Source organism: Stegostoma tigrinum, chromosome 2 (genome assembly GCF_030684315.1).
Source record: "Stegostoma tigrinum isolate sSteTig4 chromosome 2, sSteTig4.hap1, whole genome shotgun sequence".
Classification (NCBI taxonomy): Eukaryota; Metazoa; Chordata; class Chondrichthyes; order Orectolobiformes; family Stegostomatidae; genus Stegostoma; species Stegostoma tigrinum.
The window spans coordinates 23,376,853-23,398,233 of NC_081355.1; the positions used below are offsets into that span (position 1 = coordinate 23,376,853).

The following is a 21,381-nucleotide window of genomic DNA, read 5'->3' on the forward strand; positions in this document are numbered from 1 at the left end:
AATCCCCACCACTGCCTACCTGCACTCACCTACCACCATCCCACCTATTTTCCCCAGGCCCACCCCTCTTCTCTCTACTTATTTCAGAACTCCCTCCACCCATCCCATTTCTGAAGAAGGGTTCCGATCTGAAACGTCAACTTTCCTGCTTCTCTGATGCTGCCTGTTCTGCTGTGCCCCTCCTGCTCCACACTGTGTTGTATCTTACACCTTGCAATATAAATTTTTTTTCCATCGATTTTTCAGTGAATCAATGGGGGACAAATTAATTGCACATCACCACTTCCATTTTTTTATTCACTCATGTGACATGGGTATCGCATTTATTGCCCATCCTTAGTTGCCCTCGAGAAGGTGATGGTGAGCTATCTTCATGAACTGTGGCAGACAGTGTAGAAACAGCACTACTCAAACAAATTTCTCCCCCAAAGATATTTACAAGACTTGCACAGAGCATGCTCTATCATATAAAGTGTAATGCCAGATCACATTGAAAAATGTCAATCATACTTATACCTGATATTGGAATATTCATGAAACTTCACCAATGAACATGTCACAAGTGTATATAACAGCTACAAATTAATTCATACTAAGGTGGTGCGAAAACCACCAAGATTCAGCATCCAGCAAAAAAATAAGCACAAAGCTAGGTAAAAGTAGTAAGGAGAAAAGAATTAAAACAGGTTATCCAAAATACTTTTATCATTAGGCCTTTTTAACTTGACAAACTCAGTGAGGTCACTAAAGTTTTCTGTCATTGGGTTGAATAAAATTGAAATTTCATGGATTGTTTCCACTGGTCATCCAGCAATAAACCGAAAGAAGATCTCCTCAGTGCTTCAGGGAAAGCACGTAACTAATAATTTAACTCTCTCTCCAGGCATTGGAGTGAAGTCACAGCAATTGCCTCCCCTATAGTTTTCTAGGACCCCCGTGGCTTGCATTAAAATAAACCATTTCAATCCAAATGAAACCTCTATATTGGCATGCTGCACTGCATGAAGTAATCGCTGAAAATAGATTCCTTGAACATTATTAGTAGTGAATAAATCGCCTACTTATAATGGCAGATCAGGAGAACCAGCAGAACAGAAAACAAAATCTAAAAATTACTAAAAGATTAAAAAGGGGGGAAATTAGTGTATGGTCCAGTTTCCTCCCACAGTGCAAAGGTAGGTGCATTGGCCATGCTAAATTGCCGGTAGTGTCCACGAATGTTTAGGTTAGGTGGGTTAGACATGGGAAATGCAGGGGTAGTGGAATGGCTCTGGGAGGGATGATCTTTAGAGGGATAGTGTGGACTAATTGGGCCAAATGGCCTGTTTCCAAACTGTAGGGATTCTATGATTCTATTCTATGGTTCTACGAGAGAAAGTTAGCCAAAATTATAAAAGCAGATGGGAAATGTTTTTTCAGACAGTTCAAATAGAGTTCACAAAGCAAGTGGAAGCTCAACAGGTCTGGCAGCATCTGTGAAGAAAATCCCAGAGTTAACGTTTCGGTCCGGTGACCCTTCCTCAGAATGACAAAATGTTAGAACATAGAACATAGAACATAGAACAGTACAGCACAGAACAGGCCCTTCAGCCCACAATGTTGTGCCGACCATTGATCCTCATGTATGCACCCTCAAATTTATGTGACCATATACATGTCCAGCAGTCTCTTAAATGACCCCAATGACCTTGCTTCCACAACTGCTGCTGGCAACGCATTCCATGCTCTCACAACTCTCTGCGTAAAGAACCTGCCTCTGACATCCCCTCTATACTTTCCACCAACCAGCTTAAAACTATGACCCCTCGTGCTAGCCATTTCTGCCCTGGGAAATAGTCTCTGGCTATCGACTCTATCTATGCCTCTCATTATCTTGTATACCTCAATTAGGTCCCCTCTCCTCCTCCTTTTCTCCAATGAAAAGAGACCGAGCTCAGTCAACCTCTCTTCATAAGATAAGCCCTCCAGTCCAGGCAGCATCCTGGTAAACCTCCTCTGAACCCTCTCCAAAGCATCCACATCTTTCCTATAATAGGGCGCCCAGAACTGGACGCAGTATTCCAAGTGCGGTCTAACCAAAGTTTTATAGAGCTGCAACAAGATCTCACGACTCTTAAACTCAATCCCCCTGTTAATGAAAGCCAAAACACCATATGCTTTCTTAACAACCCTGTCCACTTGGGTGGCCATTTTAAGGGATCTATGTATCTGCACACCAAGTTCCCTCTGTTCCTCCACGCGGCCAAGAATCCTATCCTTAATCCTGTACTCAGCTTTCAAATTCGACCTTCCAAAATGCATCACCTCGCATTTATCCAGGTTGAACTCCATCTGCCACCTCTCAGCCCATCTCTGCATCCTGTCAATGTCCCGCTGCAGCCTACAACAGCCCTCTACACTGTCAACGACACCTCCGACCTTTGTGTCGTCTGCAAACTTGCTGACCCATCCTTCAATCCCCTCGTCCAAGTCATTAATAAAAATTACAAACAGTAGAGGCCCAAGGACAGAGCCCTGTGGAACTCCACTCACCACTGACTTCCAGGCAGAATATTTTCCTTCTACTACCACTCGCTGTCTTCTGTTGGCCAGCCAATTCTGTATCCAAGCAGCTAAGTTCCCCTGTATCCCATTCCTCCTGACCTTCTGAATGAGCCTACCATGGGGAACCTTATCAAATGCCTTACTGAAGTCCATATACACCACATCCACAGCTCGACCCTCATCAACTTTTCTAGTCACATCCTCAAAAAACTCGATAAGGTTTGTAAGGCATGACCTACCCCTCACAAAGCCGTGTTGACTGTATTTGATCAAGCCATGCTCTTCCAGATGGTCATAAATCTTATCCCTCAGAATCCTTTCTAACACCTTGCAGACGACAGACGTGAGACTTACTGGTCTATAATTGCCGGGGATTTCCCTATTTCCTTTCTTGAAGAGAGGAATTACATTTGCCTCTCTCCAGTCCTCAGGTACGACTCCAGTGGAGAGCGAGGATGCAAAGATCTTCGCAAGTGGCGAAGCAATTGCATTTCTCGCTTCCCAAAGCAGTCGAGGACAAATCTGATCCGGGCCTGGCGACTTGTCAATCTTGATGTTTGACAAAATTTTCAGCACATCAGCTTCGTCTATCTCAATCCATTCCAGCATGCACACCTGCTCTTCAAAGGTTTCATTCACTACAAAGTTCATTTCTTTCGTAAAGACAGAAGCAAAAAACTCATTTAGGGCTTCCCCTACCTCCTCAGGCTCCACACACAAGTTCCCTATGCTATCCCTGATCGGCCCTACTCTTTCTTTGACCATTCTCTTATTCCTCACGTAAGTGTAAAATGCCTTTGTGTTTTCCCGGATTCCTTCTGCCAAGCCTTTCTCGTGCCCCCTCCTGGCTCTCCTCAGACCATTTTTGACCTCCTTCCTTGCCTGCATGTAATCCTCTCTAGCTGAACTTGACCCTAGCTTCCTCCACCTTATGTAAGCTACCTTTTTCCTTTTCACTAGAAGCTCCACCGCTCTCGTCATCCAAGGTTCCTTAATCTTACCCCTTCTTGCCTGTCTCAGAGGGACATATTTACTCATCACTCCCAACAACTGTTCCTTAAACCATCTCCACATGTCTATAGTTCCCTTACCGTGGAACAACTGCTCCCAGTCCATGCTTCCTAACTCATGTCTAATCGCATCATAGTTTCCTCTTCCCCAATTAAATATCCTCCCATTCTGCCTAATCCTCTCCTTCTCCATAGCTATGTAGAATGTGAGGCAGTTATGGTCACTATCACCAAAATGCTCTCCCACCACAAGATCTGATACCTGCCCCGGCTCGTTTCCGAGCACCAAGTCTAGAATGGCCTCTCCCCTCGTCGGCCTGTCAACGTACTGCGTTAGGAAACCCTCCTGAACACACCTTACAAAAACAGCTCCATTCAAATCTTCTGCTCGAAGGAGGTTCCAATCAATATTAGGAAAGTTAAAGTCACCCATTACAACAACCCTACTGTGTCCACACTTTTCCAAAATCTGTCGACCTATGCTTTCTTCAATCTCCCTGCTGCTATTGGGGGGCCTGTAGTAAACCCCTAACGAGGTGACTACTCCCTTGCTGTTCCTAATTTCCACCCATACTGACTCAGTAGGCAGATCTTCCTCGACAAAGGAAGCTTCTGTAGCTGTGATACCCTCTCTGATTAGTAGTGCTACACCCCCTCCTCTTTTTCCCCCCTCCCTATTCTTTTTAAATGTTAACTCTGATTTTTTCTTCACAGGTGCTGACAGGCCTGCTGAGCTTCCAGCAACTTCCGTTTTTGTTTGTGGTTTACAGCATCTGCAGTTCTTTTGCTTTTTACTCATACAGTAAGTGTTAACCCTACAGAAAATGAGACTGGGGAATTAATGATGGAGAATAAAGAGATGGCAGATAAGTTGAACTGATAGTTTGTATTGGTCTTCACTAGTAACAATACAATAACATTCCAGAAATAGGTGTAAATCAAAAATTGAAAGTGAGGGAGGAACTCAAGAAAATGACCATTATCAGGGAAGTAGTATTGAGTAAATTTTTAGAACTGAGTTAATAAGTTTTCAGGTCCTGATGGATTTTATCCTAGGGTCTTAAAAGAAATAGCTAGTGAGATAATTGATGCATTGGTTTTAATTTACTAAAACTCATTAGAATTAGGGAAGGTCCTTTCAGAATAGAAAATAGCTAAGGGAGCACAGACCAAAGCAATAGACTACAGGCCAGTTAGCCTGTCAGAAGGAAAATGTTAAAAGCTTTTGTTAAAAACATTACAACATGGCACTTAGATAAGGCCAAGGTAGAGCCAGTACGGTCTTGTTAAAGGGAAATCATGTTTTACTAATGAAGTTCTTTGAAGAAGTAACTTGTGCTGTGGATAAAGACGAACCAGTGAATGCATTGTACTTAGATTTCCTGAAGGCTTTTTGAGAAGGCTCCTCATCAAAAGTTATTGCAGAAAATACAGGTTCATGGTGTGGGGGTAATACATTGGCAGGGAAAGAAGATAGGCTGGCAGGAAGCAGAGGATATACATAAATGAATCAGTTTCTGGTCAGCAGGATTTTCTGGGAGATGCTTCATAGAGGTAAGTGCTGGAACCTCAACTCTTTACAATTTTTATTAATGATTTGGATACTGGGACCAAGGAATGGCAGCTAAATTTGCTGATAACATAAAATAGGCAGGAAGTGAGTTGTGAAGCCTTCAAGGAACCATAGGAGCCTACAAAGATTTATTCATAGGTTAAGTGAGTGGCCAGATATCTGGTAATGGAGTATAATGTGGTAAATTGTGAAAGTGTCCATTTTTGCAGAAGGAGTAGAAACAAAACATATTAACTAAATGGCGAGAGGTTGTAGTGTTCTGAGATGCGGAGAGATGTAGGTATCCCGGAGCATGAACCACAGAGCGTTTGTATGCAGGTACAGTACATAATCAGGAAAACTCATAAGAATGCTTTGGCAATTGAGTTGTTTGGAATTGAATCCTCCTGTTATATGGGGCATTGGTAAGACCATCCTGGAGTACTGTATAATGTACTTGTCTCAGTACTTAACAGAGTATGTAAATGTTTCAGAAGCAGTTCCGAAAGATTTGTCAACCTTCGATCTTGAGTAAGTGGACTTAATGTGGAAACAGGCCCTTCAGCCCAATAAGTCCACACTAAACCTCAGAACATCCCACCCGGACCAATCCCCCTATAACCTACCTAATCTACACCCCCTTGAACACTTTGGATAATTTTGCATGGCCAATCCACCTACACTGCACATCTTTGGACTGTGGGAGGAAACTGGAGCACCCGGAGGAAACCCACACAGACACAGGGAGAATGTGCAAACTCCACACAGACAGTTTCCGGAGGCTGGAATCAAACCCGGATCCCTGATGCTGTGAGGCAGCAGTGCTAACCACTATGCAACCGTGCCGCCAATAATACCACAAGCCCATCACCTCCCACAAGAGGAAAGGATAAATACCCTAGGCCCATTTCCTCTGGAGTTTAGAAGAGTCAGAGGTGACTTAATAGAAACATACAAGATCCTGAGGGCACTTGACTAGGTGGATGTGGAAAGATTGTCTTTTCTTGCAGGAGAATCTAGAACTAGGGGTCATCGTTTAAATATAATTATTTAAAAAAAACTTAAGAAAGAGATGAGAAAAAAAAATCTCTCAAAGGGTTGTTGGTCTTTGGAATTCCCTACCTCAAAAGACAATAGATACAAAATCTTTAAATATTTAAAAAGCAGAGGTGGATAGATTCCTGATTACAAAAATAATAAAAGATTATTGGGGTACACAGGAATGTAGAGTTGAGGCTAAAATCAGGTTAGCCATGATCTTATTGAATGCAGAGCATGCTCAAAAGGTCGAGTTTATATTTATTTATTATTGTATCTTGTTCAAATTTATGCAATTTTAGTATCCAATATATGTAATAGTATATATGAAGTGCATCCAACAGGTGGAAGGGATGCATCTAGGTGAGGACAGCTATTATGCTTTCTGCTTTTGTGCACTAGTTTGCATTTCACTCAGTCAGGGCACAGTCACTCAAATGGAAATTCTTCAGCTATGCCTCTGTGTGATTGATGACCAGGGGGGATAGATTTAAGATAGGGGCAGACGGTTTAGCGAGAATGTGAGAAAAACCTTTTCACCCAGGGGGTGGTGGGAATCCAGAACTCACTGCCTGTAAGGTTGGTGGAAATAGAAATTCTCGCAACATTTAAATGAGCACTTGCGACAACAAGACATACAATGCAATAGGGCAAGTGCTCGAAAATGGAATTAGGATAGTTAGATGGGGTTTTTTTTATTTACTGGAGCGGAGAGCTTTTCCCTGTGCTGTAGATCTCTATGACTATATATTCCAACTTGAAGATTTGTGCTGATACAAGTGTGAAGCTCCTTACTGAACTGGGTTTTAGTAATTGAGAATAGTGCATGCCTTGCAACACTTAGCTCATGCATTTCGTCTGAACTCTTCCCTTGCCATGTTTGATTTATCCCTCAGTGAGCCACACCAGGTATTAGTGTAGTAAACTTTTTCTGAACTGCTTCCAATGCATTAATGTCCTTGTGACAAGTACTGTATACAGAACTCCAGATGTGGTCTCGCTAATATGAGCCTGGCCTCTTGCAGGGAAGCTGCGTCGATGTTCGGCTGAACAAACTCTGGCTTTGATCACGGTTACTTTAAACATTATCAATCAGCTGCAAGTTTACCGTCAGATCTATGCACATGGTCCTGAAGTAAGCTTGCCAGTTGACGTCTCTCTTTTTGTTAAGTTTGTTTGTTTGCCTGGTGTAATAGATCTCATCCATTTGCTGATCTCTAAGCTCCAAACAGTCATTAAAGCAGATGGACCATAGTGAGTCAGCAACAGACTGGTTGAGACCCTGTTCTACTTGAGATAACCAATGGGATACAAGTTCCCTCCCACTGTTAGAGACAGCCTGGCATGCCCTTCCTCTCTGCCAATCGATTTGAGCTTCTCAATCCTCACTGTTGCCACTCGTGTTGTGTTCACTCTCTTATACTCAACTGTCTCCAGGCTGCTTGAGCAACATTTTCAGAGGCCCAGGGCTGACTATATATCAGGTACCCATCTCAAACTCTCACTAAGTCGAAAGGAATTTGCTACACTATGTTTGTTCCAGGAATGAGAAACTTCAGTTATACAGAAAGATTGGAGAAATTGGAACTGTTTTCCCTAGAGAAGAGAAGGCTAATAGGAGATTCTAAAGAAGTTTTCAAATTCATGAGGGGTCTGAATAAGGGGGAACTATTCCCACTTGAAAATAGGTTAAGTACCAGGAATCACAGTTTTAAAGAATTTTGCAGTAGAAGCAAAAGTGAAATGAGAAGTGTTCTTTTTACAAAGAAAGTTGTTAGGGTGTGGGATGCACTGCTAGAAAGGATGATGGAGGCAGATTCAATTGAGACATTGGGTGATGGTCAAAGCTCCATTGCATTTCTATGAAACTTTGTCCTGGGGCTACAGGAACCCAGTTTCTCTACATCATTACAAAGAGACATAGCTGAAGATTTTTCATTTGAGTGACTGTGTCCTGACAGGGGGAAACTTAGACATTAGACTCTCTATTTTGCAGCATTTTTTATTGAAGGATGGGCTAAGTGAAATGCAAATTAGTGCACAAAAAGCAGAAAGCACGATAGTTCTCCTCACCCAGATTTGATCATCACTCTCAGAATAGCATTCTACACACACAAACACACACACACACACACACACACACACACACAGCTACCACCAACACATCACCTCCTGGTGTGTATGTAGGCAACCCCTGATATTTTATCATTCAAAAAAGACTCTCCATCTTGCTTACCTCGATAAAAATTGAACACAGTGGACAACTTGATCAAACAGTTGCTGTAATAGCAGTCGTGTGCAGAGTGCTAAAGCAAGCAAGACACTGCCTACAATACAGAACTTTTAGCATAAAGCAAGCAACAGCAGGAAAATGCTGACTGGTTCAAGGTAAATGTCACGAAAAGAGAACCTGTTATTGAAGTTAGCAGCCAATTCTCTCGAATTACAAGAGAGATCTGACAAAGAAGGCTCTGAATACACTAAAAGCCACTTAAATTCCAACAGCAAACAGCTGCGCACTGCACTGGAATATCCAGATGTACTTCAACAGAGAGAATGCTAAGTACATGTATCAAGGGATTAAACATGGAGACACATCCATCAGTAAAAAATTTGACTCCACTGAAAACAAAGGCAAGGGATGTCAGCAGAATCTGCAATACAATGTGCAAGAGATATGTAGAACATTGCCTGAAGTTGTTCGTTTGTGAGAATACTGTCACTGAGGAAGCTTTAGCCACCCTAGGAGGTCTGCCTGTCGAACTAACAATGGAAGAGCTTAACAAAGGTATTGAGTAGCTTTTCATGAGTAAAAGTGGAAGTGTACAACCTATAACTAAACAGCCTATACTCTTAAGCCTGCAAAACCAACATTCCTGTATCATCTACACAAACCTCTATCACTATTAGAGAAAGGAAGCAGTGCCTCAGGATAAGCGAAATGAATGGATTGTGACCCTGTACAAGAACAAGGCTACCTGCACTGACTGCAACAATTGAGGCATCTCCTTGCTGAGCATTATGAGGCAATATTTGTGGACGTTGCTGTTCTCAGAATGCAGATCCCAGCTGAACACATCTACTCTGAATCCAGTGTTGTTTTCAGAACTGTAAGATCAACAATTGAAGTAACATTCTCAAAGCCGTGTACAAAGCAGACCAGGAGAAAAACGGAAATGGCCAGAAAAACTGCCCTTGTTTTGGATTTCCAGCGTCCTCAGTTCTTTGTTTTTGATTTGACATGAAGTATTGGTCACCATGTTCAATGATCCACCTCCACCACCTCCTGAGACAAAGTTCTTAAGTCATATAAAAGTCAAGGGAAGAATTTCCCTCATCTCTGTATTATTTATGGTGTCATGCATCTTCATCTTATCTCTTATTTACACACCAGAACTAACAGAAAGCTGTTTGCCCTTCTTCCATTTAGATCTAAGAGAAATGTGCATCAAGTCCGCATCAGGTACTCTGCATTGATGCTGAAGGACCAACATATTTCGCAGAAGAATACCTGCAGTGGCAGATTCTCTAAAGCATCTCTACAGATCAGTTTAACTATCAGCGTCAGGAGGACAAATTTCACACTCAGAATGCAGATCCCAGCTGAACACATCTACTCTGAATCCAGTGTTGTTTTCAGAACTGTAAGATCAACAATTGATGTAACATTCTCAAAGCCGTGTACAAAGCAGACCATGAGAAAAACGGAAATGGCCGGAAAAACTGCCGTTGTTTTGGATTTCCAGCGTCCTCAGTTCTTTGTTTTTGATTTGACATGAAGTATTGGCTTTGTTGATATCACAAAAGCATTTGACCATGTAAGCAGAGTTATTCTGTTTAAGCAGTAGAAAATTGGCTGCCTACCAAGGCTGTTCAGTGTGATCTCCTCTTCCTGAAACAACACAATGAGCAAGGTCAACTATGATCAGGCAAGCTCAGAAGCCTTTGAGATTTGCAGTAGTATCACACTGCACTGTGTTCAGCACCGAGGTTGTTTTGTGTACAGGTATTTCTGCTATAACACGTTTCATTAATGTGAATTGACTGTAACGCAGTTGATGAATAGTAGAAGCTGTTTGGATAATGCAAACTTTCTACTGTATAGCAATTTTTCTGTAGCATATTTCCCTAGAGCATAGTTTTCTATAGCACAGGGTCACACAAGGACTCAACTATCGCATTATAGGAGAAATACCTGTATTACTAACCAAAAACTAGGATCTGACATAGGCCATTCAGGCCTTTAAGCTTGTTCAGCCATTCAATAAGATCATGTCTGATCTGGTTGTGTTCTGAATTCATAAGTTGGGGTCGCACAATTTCTAACCTTGTCCATCCCAGTTTAACACTGGCATCTTCTATTGGAAGTGAGGGAAGAGATCACAGGGCCTTTGGTAATGATCTTTTCTTCCTTATCGTCCACAGACATAGTGCCAGAAGATTGGACAGTCGCAACCGTCATTCCTTAGTTCAAAAAAGGGAATCGGCATAGCCTCGGAAATTACAGGCCAGTTAGTCTTACTTCAGTAGTGGGCAAATTATTGGTAAGGGCTCTGAGAGATAGGATTTATGATCATTTGGGTAGGCACAGTTTGATTCATGATAGTCAGCATGGATTTGTGAGGGGTACATCATGCCTCAAAAACCTCACTAAATTCTTTGAAGAGGTGACCAAACATGTGGATGAAGATAGAGCAGTGGATGTGGATGTGATGTACATGGATTTAAGTATGGCGTTTGATAAGGTTCTCCATTGTAGGCTCACGCAGAAAGTAAGGAGGCATGGGATATAGGGAAATGTGGCAGATTGGATTCAGAATTGACTGAACCTTGGAAGGCAAAGGTTGGTAGTGGACGGAAAATATTCAACATGGTGCTCAGTTACGAGTAGAGTACCATAAGGATCTGTTCTGGGTCCTCTTCTATTTGTGATTTTTGTAAATGATTTGGATGAAAGAGTGGAAGGGTGGATTAGTAAGTTCACAGATGATATGAAAGTGAGTCAAGTTGTAGACAGTGCGAAGGGCTACTCTAGGTTACAAAGAGACATTGATAGGATACAGAGCTGGGCTGAGATGTGGCAGATGGAGTTTAACCCTGAAAAGTGTGACGTGATTCATTTGGGAAGGACAAACTTGAAAGCAGATTACAGGGTTATCAGAAAGATTCTTGGCAATATGGAGGAGCAGAGGAATCTTGGGGTTCATGTCCACAGTTCCCTGAAAGCTGCCACCCAGGTGGATAGAGTTGTTAAGAAGGCGTATGGTGTGTTAGCTTTCATTAATACAGGGATTGAGTTCAAGAGCCATGAAGTCATGCTCCAGCTATACAAAATCCTGGTTCAGCCACATCTGGAATGTTGTGTCCAGTGTTGGTCACCTAATTACAAGAAAGATGTAGAAGCGTTGGAAAAGGTTCAGAGGAGATTTACCAGGGTGTTGTCTGGAATTGAAGAAAGGTCTCACGAGGAAAGGTAGAGAGAGCAAAGGCTTTTCTCTTTAGAACAATGAAGAATGCGAGGTGACTTGGTAGAGGTTTACACAATGATCAGAGCTATAGACAGCCACAGACTTTTTCCCAGGGTGGAGGTAGCTATTATGAGGAGGCATAGTTTTAAAGTGAATGGAGGTAGATATAGGGGAGACATCAGAGGTAGGCTCTTCACTGAGAGAGTGGTAGGGATGTGGAATGTATTGCTGGAGAGGGTAGTGGAGTCAGCCTCATTAGGGGCATTTAAGCAGCTATTAGATAGGCATATGGATGATAGTATAAGATGGGGTGGAGGTTAGATAGACCTTAGGACTAGGGTAAAAGCTCAGCACAACATCATGGGCCGAAGGGCCTGTACTTTTCTGTTCTATGTTCTACGTTCTACGTTCTATCTCCACATCATGTTCTGAATTCCACATTCTCATGTCCCATCTACCATAACTTTAAATCCCTTGCCAAACAAAAATTTATCTAATTGCATCTTAAAAATATTCAATGATCCACCTCCACCACCTCCTGAGACAAAGTTCTTAAGTCATATAAAAGTCAAGGGAAGAATTTCCCTCATCTCTGTATTATTTATGGTGTCATGCATCTTCATCTTATCTCTTATTTACACACCAGAACTAACAGAAAGCTGTTTGCCCTTCTTCCATTTAGATCTAAGAGAAATGTGCATCAAGTCCGCATCAGGTACTCTGCATTGATGCTGAAGGACCAACATATTTCGCAGAAGAATACCTGCAGTGGCAGATTCTCTAAAGCATCTCTACAGATCAGTTTAACTATCAGCGTCAGGAGGACACTCCATGACGCTTCCAAGCCACAGCACCAGCATTAACTATGAATGCTAATGATAGCCTCACATATCTCAACTCCACAATCACCGTTAATCTGTGACTCCAGGCTGAAATCAACACGTGCCTTGCAAAAGCTGGAACTGTTAGATCCAAGCTGAGAAAGAACATATGGGACAATAGAGTTTTAAAAACTCAGAAATGTAAGACTGCATCCACACTGCTCTTCGGTATCGTGACAAGATCTAAAAAACACTCACACGGTAGGAGTAAAGTTGGAGAGTTTCCAACCTCACTGCCTAACTGTATTCTGGACATCTCTTGGCAAGTCAAGGTTTCCAAATCAGAGGTCCAGGAACATGCTAAATCCACCTGCATACAGTCCTTGCTAAGCCAAAGACGTCAGGGGTTGGCTTGGCCAGGTTTGTCAAATGGATAAAAGCCCAATGCCCAAATACCTCTGCCTATTGAATTAGCAACTGGGTCACAATTCCTCAGTGTCCATTACTCCTCTACAAGAACACCTGCATGTGACACACGAAAAAGATGGTGGACAATGACAGCTGGTAGGTAGCCAGAGAAAGCCACAAATCTCTGGAATGCGTCTACAGTACAACTCTGCATCCACACCAAGCAATGCCTAACAGAGCGATTTTTTTAAAAAATTCATCAATGGGATGGGGGGCATCGCTGGTTAGACCAGCACTTATTTCCCAATCCTAACTGTCCAGAGAGCAGTTAGGAGTTAACCACATTGCTGTGGGTTTAGTGTCACACCTAGGCCTGACCAGGTAAACATAACAGTTTCTCTCCCTAAAAAGACATCAGTGAACCAGATGGGTTTTTCCTGACAACTGATTCATGGTCAACATTAGACCCTTAATTCCAGACTTTTTTTGTATTATATTCAAACTCCACCATCCACTGTGGTGAAATTTGAACACAGCTCCCCAGAACGTTACTTGGCTCGCTGGATCAATAGTCCAACCGGATTAACACTTGGCCATTGCCTTCCTATACTGTGGTGGCCAGCACAGTGTGAAGCATCTTAAGACAGAAAGTTGCCATTATGTATGTGTCATATTTGTGGGCAAGAATGAAATCCTATATAAAGTTATATTATTGTTTCTGCCACTTAACATAGAATCATAGAATTTTGCAATACAGGAAGAGGACATTTGACTCAACTTCTCTGTACTAGCTCCCAAAAGAGCCACCCAGCTAGTCCCATCGTCCAGTCCTAACTCTGTGGCCCTCTGGATTCATCATTTACAACTGTAATGCATTGTTTAAGAAGAAAGGAACTTCTAGACTTACAAGACGTTTGAGATCCTTGCATTTCATATTGACAACTCCACATAACAGGCTGTAAATTGTTTCCAGTTTTTCATTGATGTATTGTTTTCTTCGAGTATGTATGCTCCTTCATGAAAAGACACAAAAAGTTGAAGAATTTAAATCAGATCAACTACCTCAGATCTTAATTGAACTCGAGCAACACACTGAAATAAGCAAATATGGAATCTGTCACTGGGGTCTGTGTCAATGAAAATGCCTGAACTCACAAAAAAAAGTGACTGTTTTATTTTAATTTTACGAATCTTACACAACCAGACTGAGGAAATTATCTCAAATCTGGGGCAGGATGTGCAGAAGGCTGAGCAACACCACCTCTACAGATACTGGATATTTACTAAAAGATATATTTGCTCTCAGCTTCCCTGGAAAGTGAGGTTATAATCTATTTACCCCCAAAAATTTGGATAAGATTAGCACTGGATAGAGTATCTGTGTCCTGGTCCAAGGAATTTGAAATTTTATTGAATCTAAAATGATTTGGACTGTAACTTTAATGCATTACTTAAGGTAAATACTTGCTTGGTAGTACCGAACTTGAACATTTGTGAAAAGTAGCTTTCATCAGAACAGGTGCAAGAATGTCAAATTTCAAAATGGTCACAACAATTTATACTGAGGCAGAAAAAGTGTGCGGACTGGCTGGCAAGTTGACTCTGATTGCTTGAAGCAGCCCTGGAGAAAGCAATGAGGAACCATAAGTTCTCCAAGCTCCCAGGTAATTCAAAAAGGAATAAGTCTTAAACATATTCCATTTGGTTTCAATGAATGAGGACTGCAGGTATGAATGAGTGTTGCTTACAGCAAACATAAGTGAACCACACTATGAGATTGATCTGATTGTCATAAATGGGTTTGCGTAGTTACTGGCCATAAGACCATAAAAAAAAATGAACAGGAGTAGGCTGTTCAGCCCCTCTAGCTTGCTCCACCATTCAACGGAGTCATGACTGATCAAGCAATCCTCACATCCACATTCCTGCCCTTTCCTCATCACCGATGATTCCCTTTGATCAAGAATCAATCTATCTCAGCCTTAAATATACACAAAGACTCTGCCCCCACAGTTCTCTGTGGCAAGGAGTTCCAAAGATAGTCAACCCTCAGAGGAGAAATTCCTCCACATCTCAATCTTAAATTGGCACCCTTTAATGCTGAGACTATGCCTTCTGGTTCAAGACTGTCTTGTGAGGGACTCTCAGAATTATTCAGCAAGTACTGACGAATTGCAGAATCACATCTAACAGTAGAAGTTTGAGGTTTTTTGAACAGAGACTGGTTAAATATCGTCTATACTTTGTCCATTATAAACAACCTAAGGAACATGCCATTTCATTCAGTCAGCTAATTATTGAGATGTACAACATGCATACCTAGCATCAAACAGTTTCAGCAATGCATCTCTCTTTTTAGCAGCATTAATACTTTTAATTGTACCTTTACCTCACAAACCTAGTCTATCTCACCTGTCTAGCAAATATCGGAATTACTTTACTTTGATTTGCACCTTCAAGATTTCTCACTGGGGAAAGCACATTTGTTGATTGACAAACCTGTGTATAACTCTTTTTGTACCTGTAAGGGATTTAACTCCCAATTGTAAAGGTAAATCCTACCTTATGATATTCAATATTTAGTATCTTGCATTTAATCTGCCGACTTTAATTGATCAGATTTGACGGCAAAATAAATTCTAATCAAGGTTTAATTGTGTGGATGTGTTCCTGAAATGAGTAGAAATTTGATATTCACAAAAATAGGACAAATCCTCACACCCATATAAAAGGAGTCAGAGATATTGACCCTCAAAAATATGGGAGCCAGCAATCTGCGGATACCCAATGGGCTTCCAAGGACAACTCACTGGCCTAATAGAAAGGGGCATCAGGTCATGGAAATGCGAGTGATGACCTGCAGATGAACTGTCGCTTCAAGGCAAACCAACATTGCAGAGAGAGCTTCAAAATGATGCTAGGTCCTGCATTTTTGTATAAAGAGATTAATGTCAATTTCAGGATTGGATCGTGGTTGGCAACTGCAAATCGACCAACTCCTACCACCCGCCTAGAGACTGAAAATCTAGCTCACATCTTCTGTGATGCTTCTTAATGCTTTCTGACTGATGGGGCTAAAAGAAACCATGAAAAAAAATGCAAGATTCCCACCTATTTTGGAATAAGGCTAAGTCTTCAAAGAATAACAGAGACAATGGGGCAAAGTCTGACATTTGGATTGAACCCTGGAGTACAGTGACCATCTCTAGGATCACAATGACAAATAGTTGGCAACCTAAGAAATGGAGCTCTAGGTATTTTCATAGCTTTTGAGACAGCAGGAAAACTCTGCCATAATCGACAAAAATCAATGTATTTAGATGGCCTCCTTTCCCATTGCCCATAGAATTTATGAATCTGCTCTTCGCAGGCTCTCTCCAATTCCAACCTAAAATGAAAAATGTCATCTTATGATGTGATTTCAAAATGAAATTGCCTCAGTTAGATAGATGCTTTTAACAAGTTGGATACTGCAGATCTGGATATATAATTAGTGTTTACCTAGCGTATACAAATATCTCAATTTGCCACCATTTTGCAATGCACCTTGTTTGCCTTATGCAAGACCGCTCCAAATTCATTCACTGTTTTCCTTGTGGAATTGCCCCAGGTTTTAATTTATTTGTGTTAAATTTAGTTTATATTCATTTTTATACAATTAAGGTTAGATTAAATAACACTTTTGCACATGGTGGATGGGAAAGGCAGGATTGAGAGGTTGGGTCATGGGGTTAAAGGGGAGTATGATTGTGTTCTTGGGTGAGTGGGCCCAATGGGCACTAGTGCCAGCAGCCTGTGCAGTGTAACCTACAAGGCAGTCCCTTCCATTCCCCCTTCACAAGCCAAATTAAAAATTGCTTCGACGTTTACTTAAATACTTCAATATGTCTAAAGGAAAATGAACTGCCTGTTGCATTAGGGTGATCTGGTCACTCTCTTTATTTCAGATGCCACCCCCATCTTCAAATACACTGCATTGGGGGTAGGGGAGGAATGGTAAATTCACGCTGGATTCCCAATAATGTTGATTTTAATTGGACAAAGTGGTGTCAAAGGGCATCATTACAACACATTAATGATATTACCCACACTACACCAATCTGTTAATATCAGCTTCACTGCAGTGATTGGGGTTGCTCTCCATAAATTGGACCTTGCCTCCATAATAACATCAGAGGTGGCAATGACTGTATAATGTTCAGTGCTATTTACAATTCCTCAGACACTGAAGCAGCCTGTGATCAGAAACAGCTAGACCTGGAAAACCTAGGTTTAGGCTCAGAAGTGGTAAGTAACATTCAAGTGCCAGGAAATGATCATCTCCAGTAAGAGACAACTTAACAATCTCCCAGTGATATTCAGTAACACTATCATTCCCAAATCCCCCACTATCAACACCTTGACAGTTATCATTGGCCAGAAGCTGAACTAGTCATATAAACACTGTGGTTACGGGAGCAGGTCAGATGCTGGGGATTATGCAGCAAGTATCTCACATTCATACTCCCCAAAATCTGTCCACCATCTACAATGTGCGAGTTCAGGAGTGTAATAGAAGACTCTCCACTTGCTTGGATGAGTGCATCTCCATCAATACAAGAAGATTGATACCACACCCACTATCTTCAACATTCATTCACTCCACCACTGACATGTAGTCTCATCTACAAGATATACTCCAACAAGTCACCAGGATCCTTAGACAATACCTTCCAAACCAATGATCTCTACCACCTAAAAGGATAAGTATAACAGATGTACAGAAACATCGCCATCTGCAATCTCTCCTGCAAAACACTCCTGATCCTGACTTGGAATTATTTTTCCCATTTCTTCAGTGGCTGGGTCAAAATTCTGTAAGTCCTTTCCTAGGAACACTGTGGAAGTATCTACACCACATGGACTCCAGCAATTCAAGGAGATAGCTCACCAGCATTTTCTCAAGGACAATTAGAAATGGACAATAAATGTTGGCCTAGCCTGCTACACCCACATCTTGTGAATTTAAAAAAAAGGACAATTCAGGATAGAGTTACCTTTACACATTTTTCAGATATTTACTTAATAATGGTGAAGGGTGGGTGGGCAATCCTATTGGTATCTATTCTAGGGAAGCTTCAAAACTGAGGGAAAATAAACTTTTAAAAAGACAAAATATGCATGGAACATCTTCAGCCAACTCATGTTGTTACAATTTTCGTACTCAAACCGCAATCCTATTAAAATAATTAGATAAACTTTTCGTACATCAGTATCTCTTCATGATCTATATCTTTGGGAATTGGTTGTGTTAAGAGACCACATTCCTTATATCTTTTGGCAGCTTTGTTTCTCAACGTAGAAAGTGGAACTGGCTCTTCTGCTGTTCTTCGTGAATATCTGCGCACTATAAGAGAAATGGCAAATTACTTTGGCTCAGTTGTAGCATCCTTGCTATTATTAGAAGCTTGTTCTTTCAATCCTTACTCCGAAGATTTGAACAGCTGATCCGTTTGACAATTAAATGTAGGAGTGACGAAGGGATAAAATGAAGAAAGTGCAAACTTTCGGACGTTGCATGGAATTTAAAAAAAAGTACTGTCTGCTGCCTTTGCTGAATCCATTTCAACATTATCTGTTGGCCCTGGCTCGTCAAGCTTACTTGCCTCCATTCCAACACTCAGCTGAACCCACTCTGCGGTCAGACTCTGACATCCAACCCCACTGTCACTCACCTTCGTCAGATACTCTATGTTCAACTCCCTCCCCAGTACACCCCCAACCCTGATTTTGGATAGCCAACGCCAAAAGAACTGTCCCTGCCCTCATCCTCAAGGTCAGCTACAGGGAATGAATGTTTGAGAGAGGAATGCCAGTCAATTAATGATTTGACTCACCCGATTACAAAACAAATAATAGGAGTGGAAGGGACAGCCTGAGTTAGGTAGAACTAAGGTTTTTTTTATGGCACTCAGGGGAGTACTGCTGCACTTTGTGACCCGATGTAAAGTCAAAAGAAAATAAAGTAATGTATTCTGGCTGCACTGCCCCGACCCAGTTCATCAGCAGACTGTGGATTCTTTTTCAGCCCCTAATTAAACTTGATGATATGGTGATTGTAACAAGGTCAGCCAAGTGGACCTTATACACTGTCACTTCCCCGACTGGACCGGGTTAACAGCCCCAATCACGGAGCCTGGCTGACAGATATAAGGAAGAGTGTCAGAGGTTCTGTTCACTCAGAAAGCTGGATCAGTGTTGAGTACAATACAAATGTAAATAAAAGGTGACTGGATACCAGCCTCTGGAGTTATTTCAGTGGTAACAAGAGGCACAAAAAAAATGCTTCTGAAGAAATTTGCTCGCAACAGTCATCTTTGAGTTGGCATCACGCCATTATTCAGAAAGTTTGATTCATTTGATCATGTGTCAAACATTGTGCCGGGTATGTGGAAAGAACGTGTTAATTTTTCCAGGCAAATGACATTGGGGCAGACGAAAAACAACAAGTAATTCTGCTGACAGTGTGTGGGCTCAGTTTTTTTTTTGTTATTAAGAGCCAAACTTCCCTGAGGCACCAGATACCGAAACTTTTCAGAAGTGGACAGATTTAGTTGAGGAATATGACGACCCCAAGCCTCCACTACTTCTGAAATACTATTGGCTTTACTCCGCTATTCGAGAACCAGGAGAATCCGTATCTGGATTTATGATGAGGTTAGGACAACTGGCAGAGGCATGTGACTTTGGGTTAACGCTTCATGAGACGCTGAGGGATTATTCGGTGCGTGGCATTAATGTTTTAAACATGCAAAAGCGCCAACGAGCTGAAACCAACTGGACTTTAAACAGGCGCTACAACTGGCTTTGTCATTAGAAAATGTGACCAGAGGAGCTTACAAGTTATAGGAAATGCCGATGGAAGTGGGCACCCTCACCAGGACAACTGAGTTTGAGGGACATCACTTCAGTGAAGACAATTGCATTGCCTGACTCAGGGCATATCCTGAACACAGAGACCCTACGTCAGGCAACAGCAAAACCCCAAAACAAATCCAAGCTTCGATCAAGTGGTTAACATTTTCTTCAGGATCTGGGCCACCATTCCATTGGCTGCCAGTAAGTTGGTTCGAGACAGCAAAAGAGCCTGCCTAAATTGAGTAAGAGAACACACCCTGAAAAGTCCACCCACATCTGGCTTGGAGCATTTAAATTGCTTAGTACATCCAAATCAGAACAAATCAAAAGAAATTTGGTTAAATGGACACCCAGTTCTAATAAAGATCGATACAGCACAACCATTTCAGTGACCACAGAGCTAGATCTTTAACAAAGTTCACTCTGGGCTCCAATCTAAGACCGCGCATACACTGAGGAGCTATACAAGGGAGCCTTTACAGATTGAGGGTACAACTTAGGTTCCAGACTTTTATGATAAATGGCTGGTTCAGTTACCACTTATTGTAGTAAAAGGTTTAGGCTCTAGCCTGATAGGATGAAATTGGTTGAGAAAGATTCACCTTGATTCGCTCAACATTTTTCAGTTTGAAAAATGGCTGCCTGAGTAAATACCCGGATCTCTTTCTGGAAGATCTAGGGACTATCAAAGGAGCCAAAGCCACCTTGCATATTGACTAGGAAGCAACTATACAATTAGCAAGGCTCATGCTGTGTTATTTGTCTTATGTGCAAAAGTAGAGGCAGGAATCGAGGAGCTGGAAAGCAAAGGAGTCATCAAACCAATCCAGTTTGCTGAATGGGCAGCATCAGTCCTACATATTATGAAGCTCAACAGGTCAGTTTGACTTTAAGGGAATTTTAAACAAACAGAAATGGCATTTTGCAGCTGGATAAATACCCAATCCCTCACAAAGAGGGCTTATTCACAAAGCTGGTGCAGGAGGGGTTGTGGAGGGTTGATGGTGGCGGAGCCATCAGTACCTTCAATTGTGTTTAGATGAAGATTCCCAGAAGTATGCTGCAATTAATACCCATATAGGCTTACACCAGCATATGTGACTACCATTTGGGGTATCATTAGTCTGTCCCAGTTTCTAGCAGATGACGGAGAACATTTCACAAGGTCCACCCCAGATTGCTATTTATCTAGATGATGTGCTAATAAACAGGAAGACCAATAAACAGCACTTTGAGAACTTAGACATAGTCCTTAGACATTTCTCCAAGGCAGGTGGACACCTTAGGAGGGAAATGTATGTGTTCCAGGTATCCCAAGTGACCTACACGGGCTAGACTTGACAAGATGTGGTTACACCCACTCAAAGATACAGTGAGGGCAATCAGAGGTGTGCTGGCTCCCATGTCCATACTGAAGCTTAGGTCTTTCCTTGGGTTGGTGAATTATTACGGAAAGTTCGTACATAACCTGGCCTCCAATCTAGAACCCTTACATCTACGACTGACGAAGGGTTAGACTTGCAAAAGATCTCATAACCAAGATGCGACCTTTAGGAAAGTGTAGAAGCGGTTATCATCATTTAAGGTATTGGCACATTATGATCCCAAGCGAGATCTGGTGCTGACATGCGATACCTCTCTGT

The 21,381-nt window shown here is 41.8% G+C and overlaps 1 protein-coding gene across 1 annotated transcript in view; it reads right to left on the reverse strand.

Annotated features, from left to right (window-relative positions):
• The window catches only part of LOC125448802 (uncharacterized), a 59,794-nt gene that overhangs the window by 27,790 nt on the left and 10,623 nt on the right, over positions 1 to 21,381 (reverse strand). Inside the window, exons 4-5 of the mRNA XM_059641055.1 lie at positions 18,089 to 18,227; positions 13,749 to 13,854 (exon numbers count right to left, since the gene is read on the reverse strand). Of these exons, the coding sequence (XP_059497038.1) occupies positions 13,749 to 13,854; positions 18,089 to 18,227 (245 nt within the window). The remainder of the gene's footprint in view (positions 1 to 13,748; positions 13,855 to 18,088; positions 18,228 to 21,381) is intronic.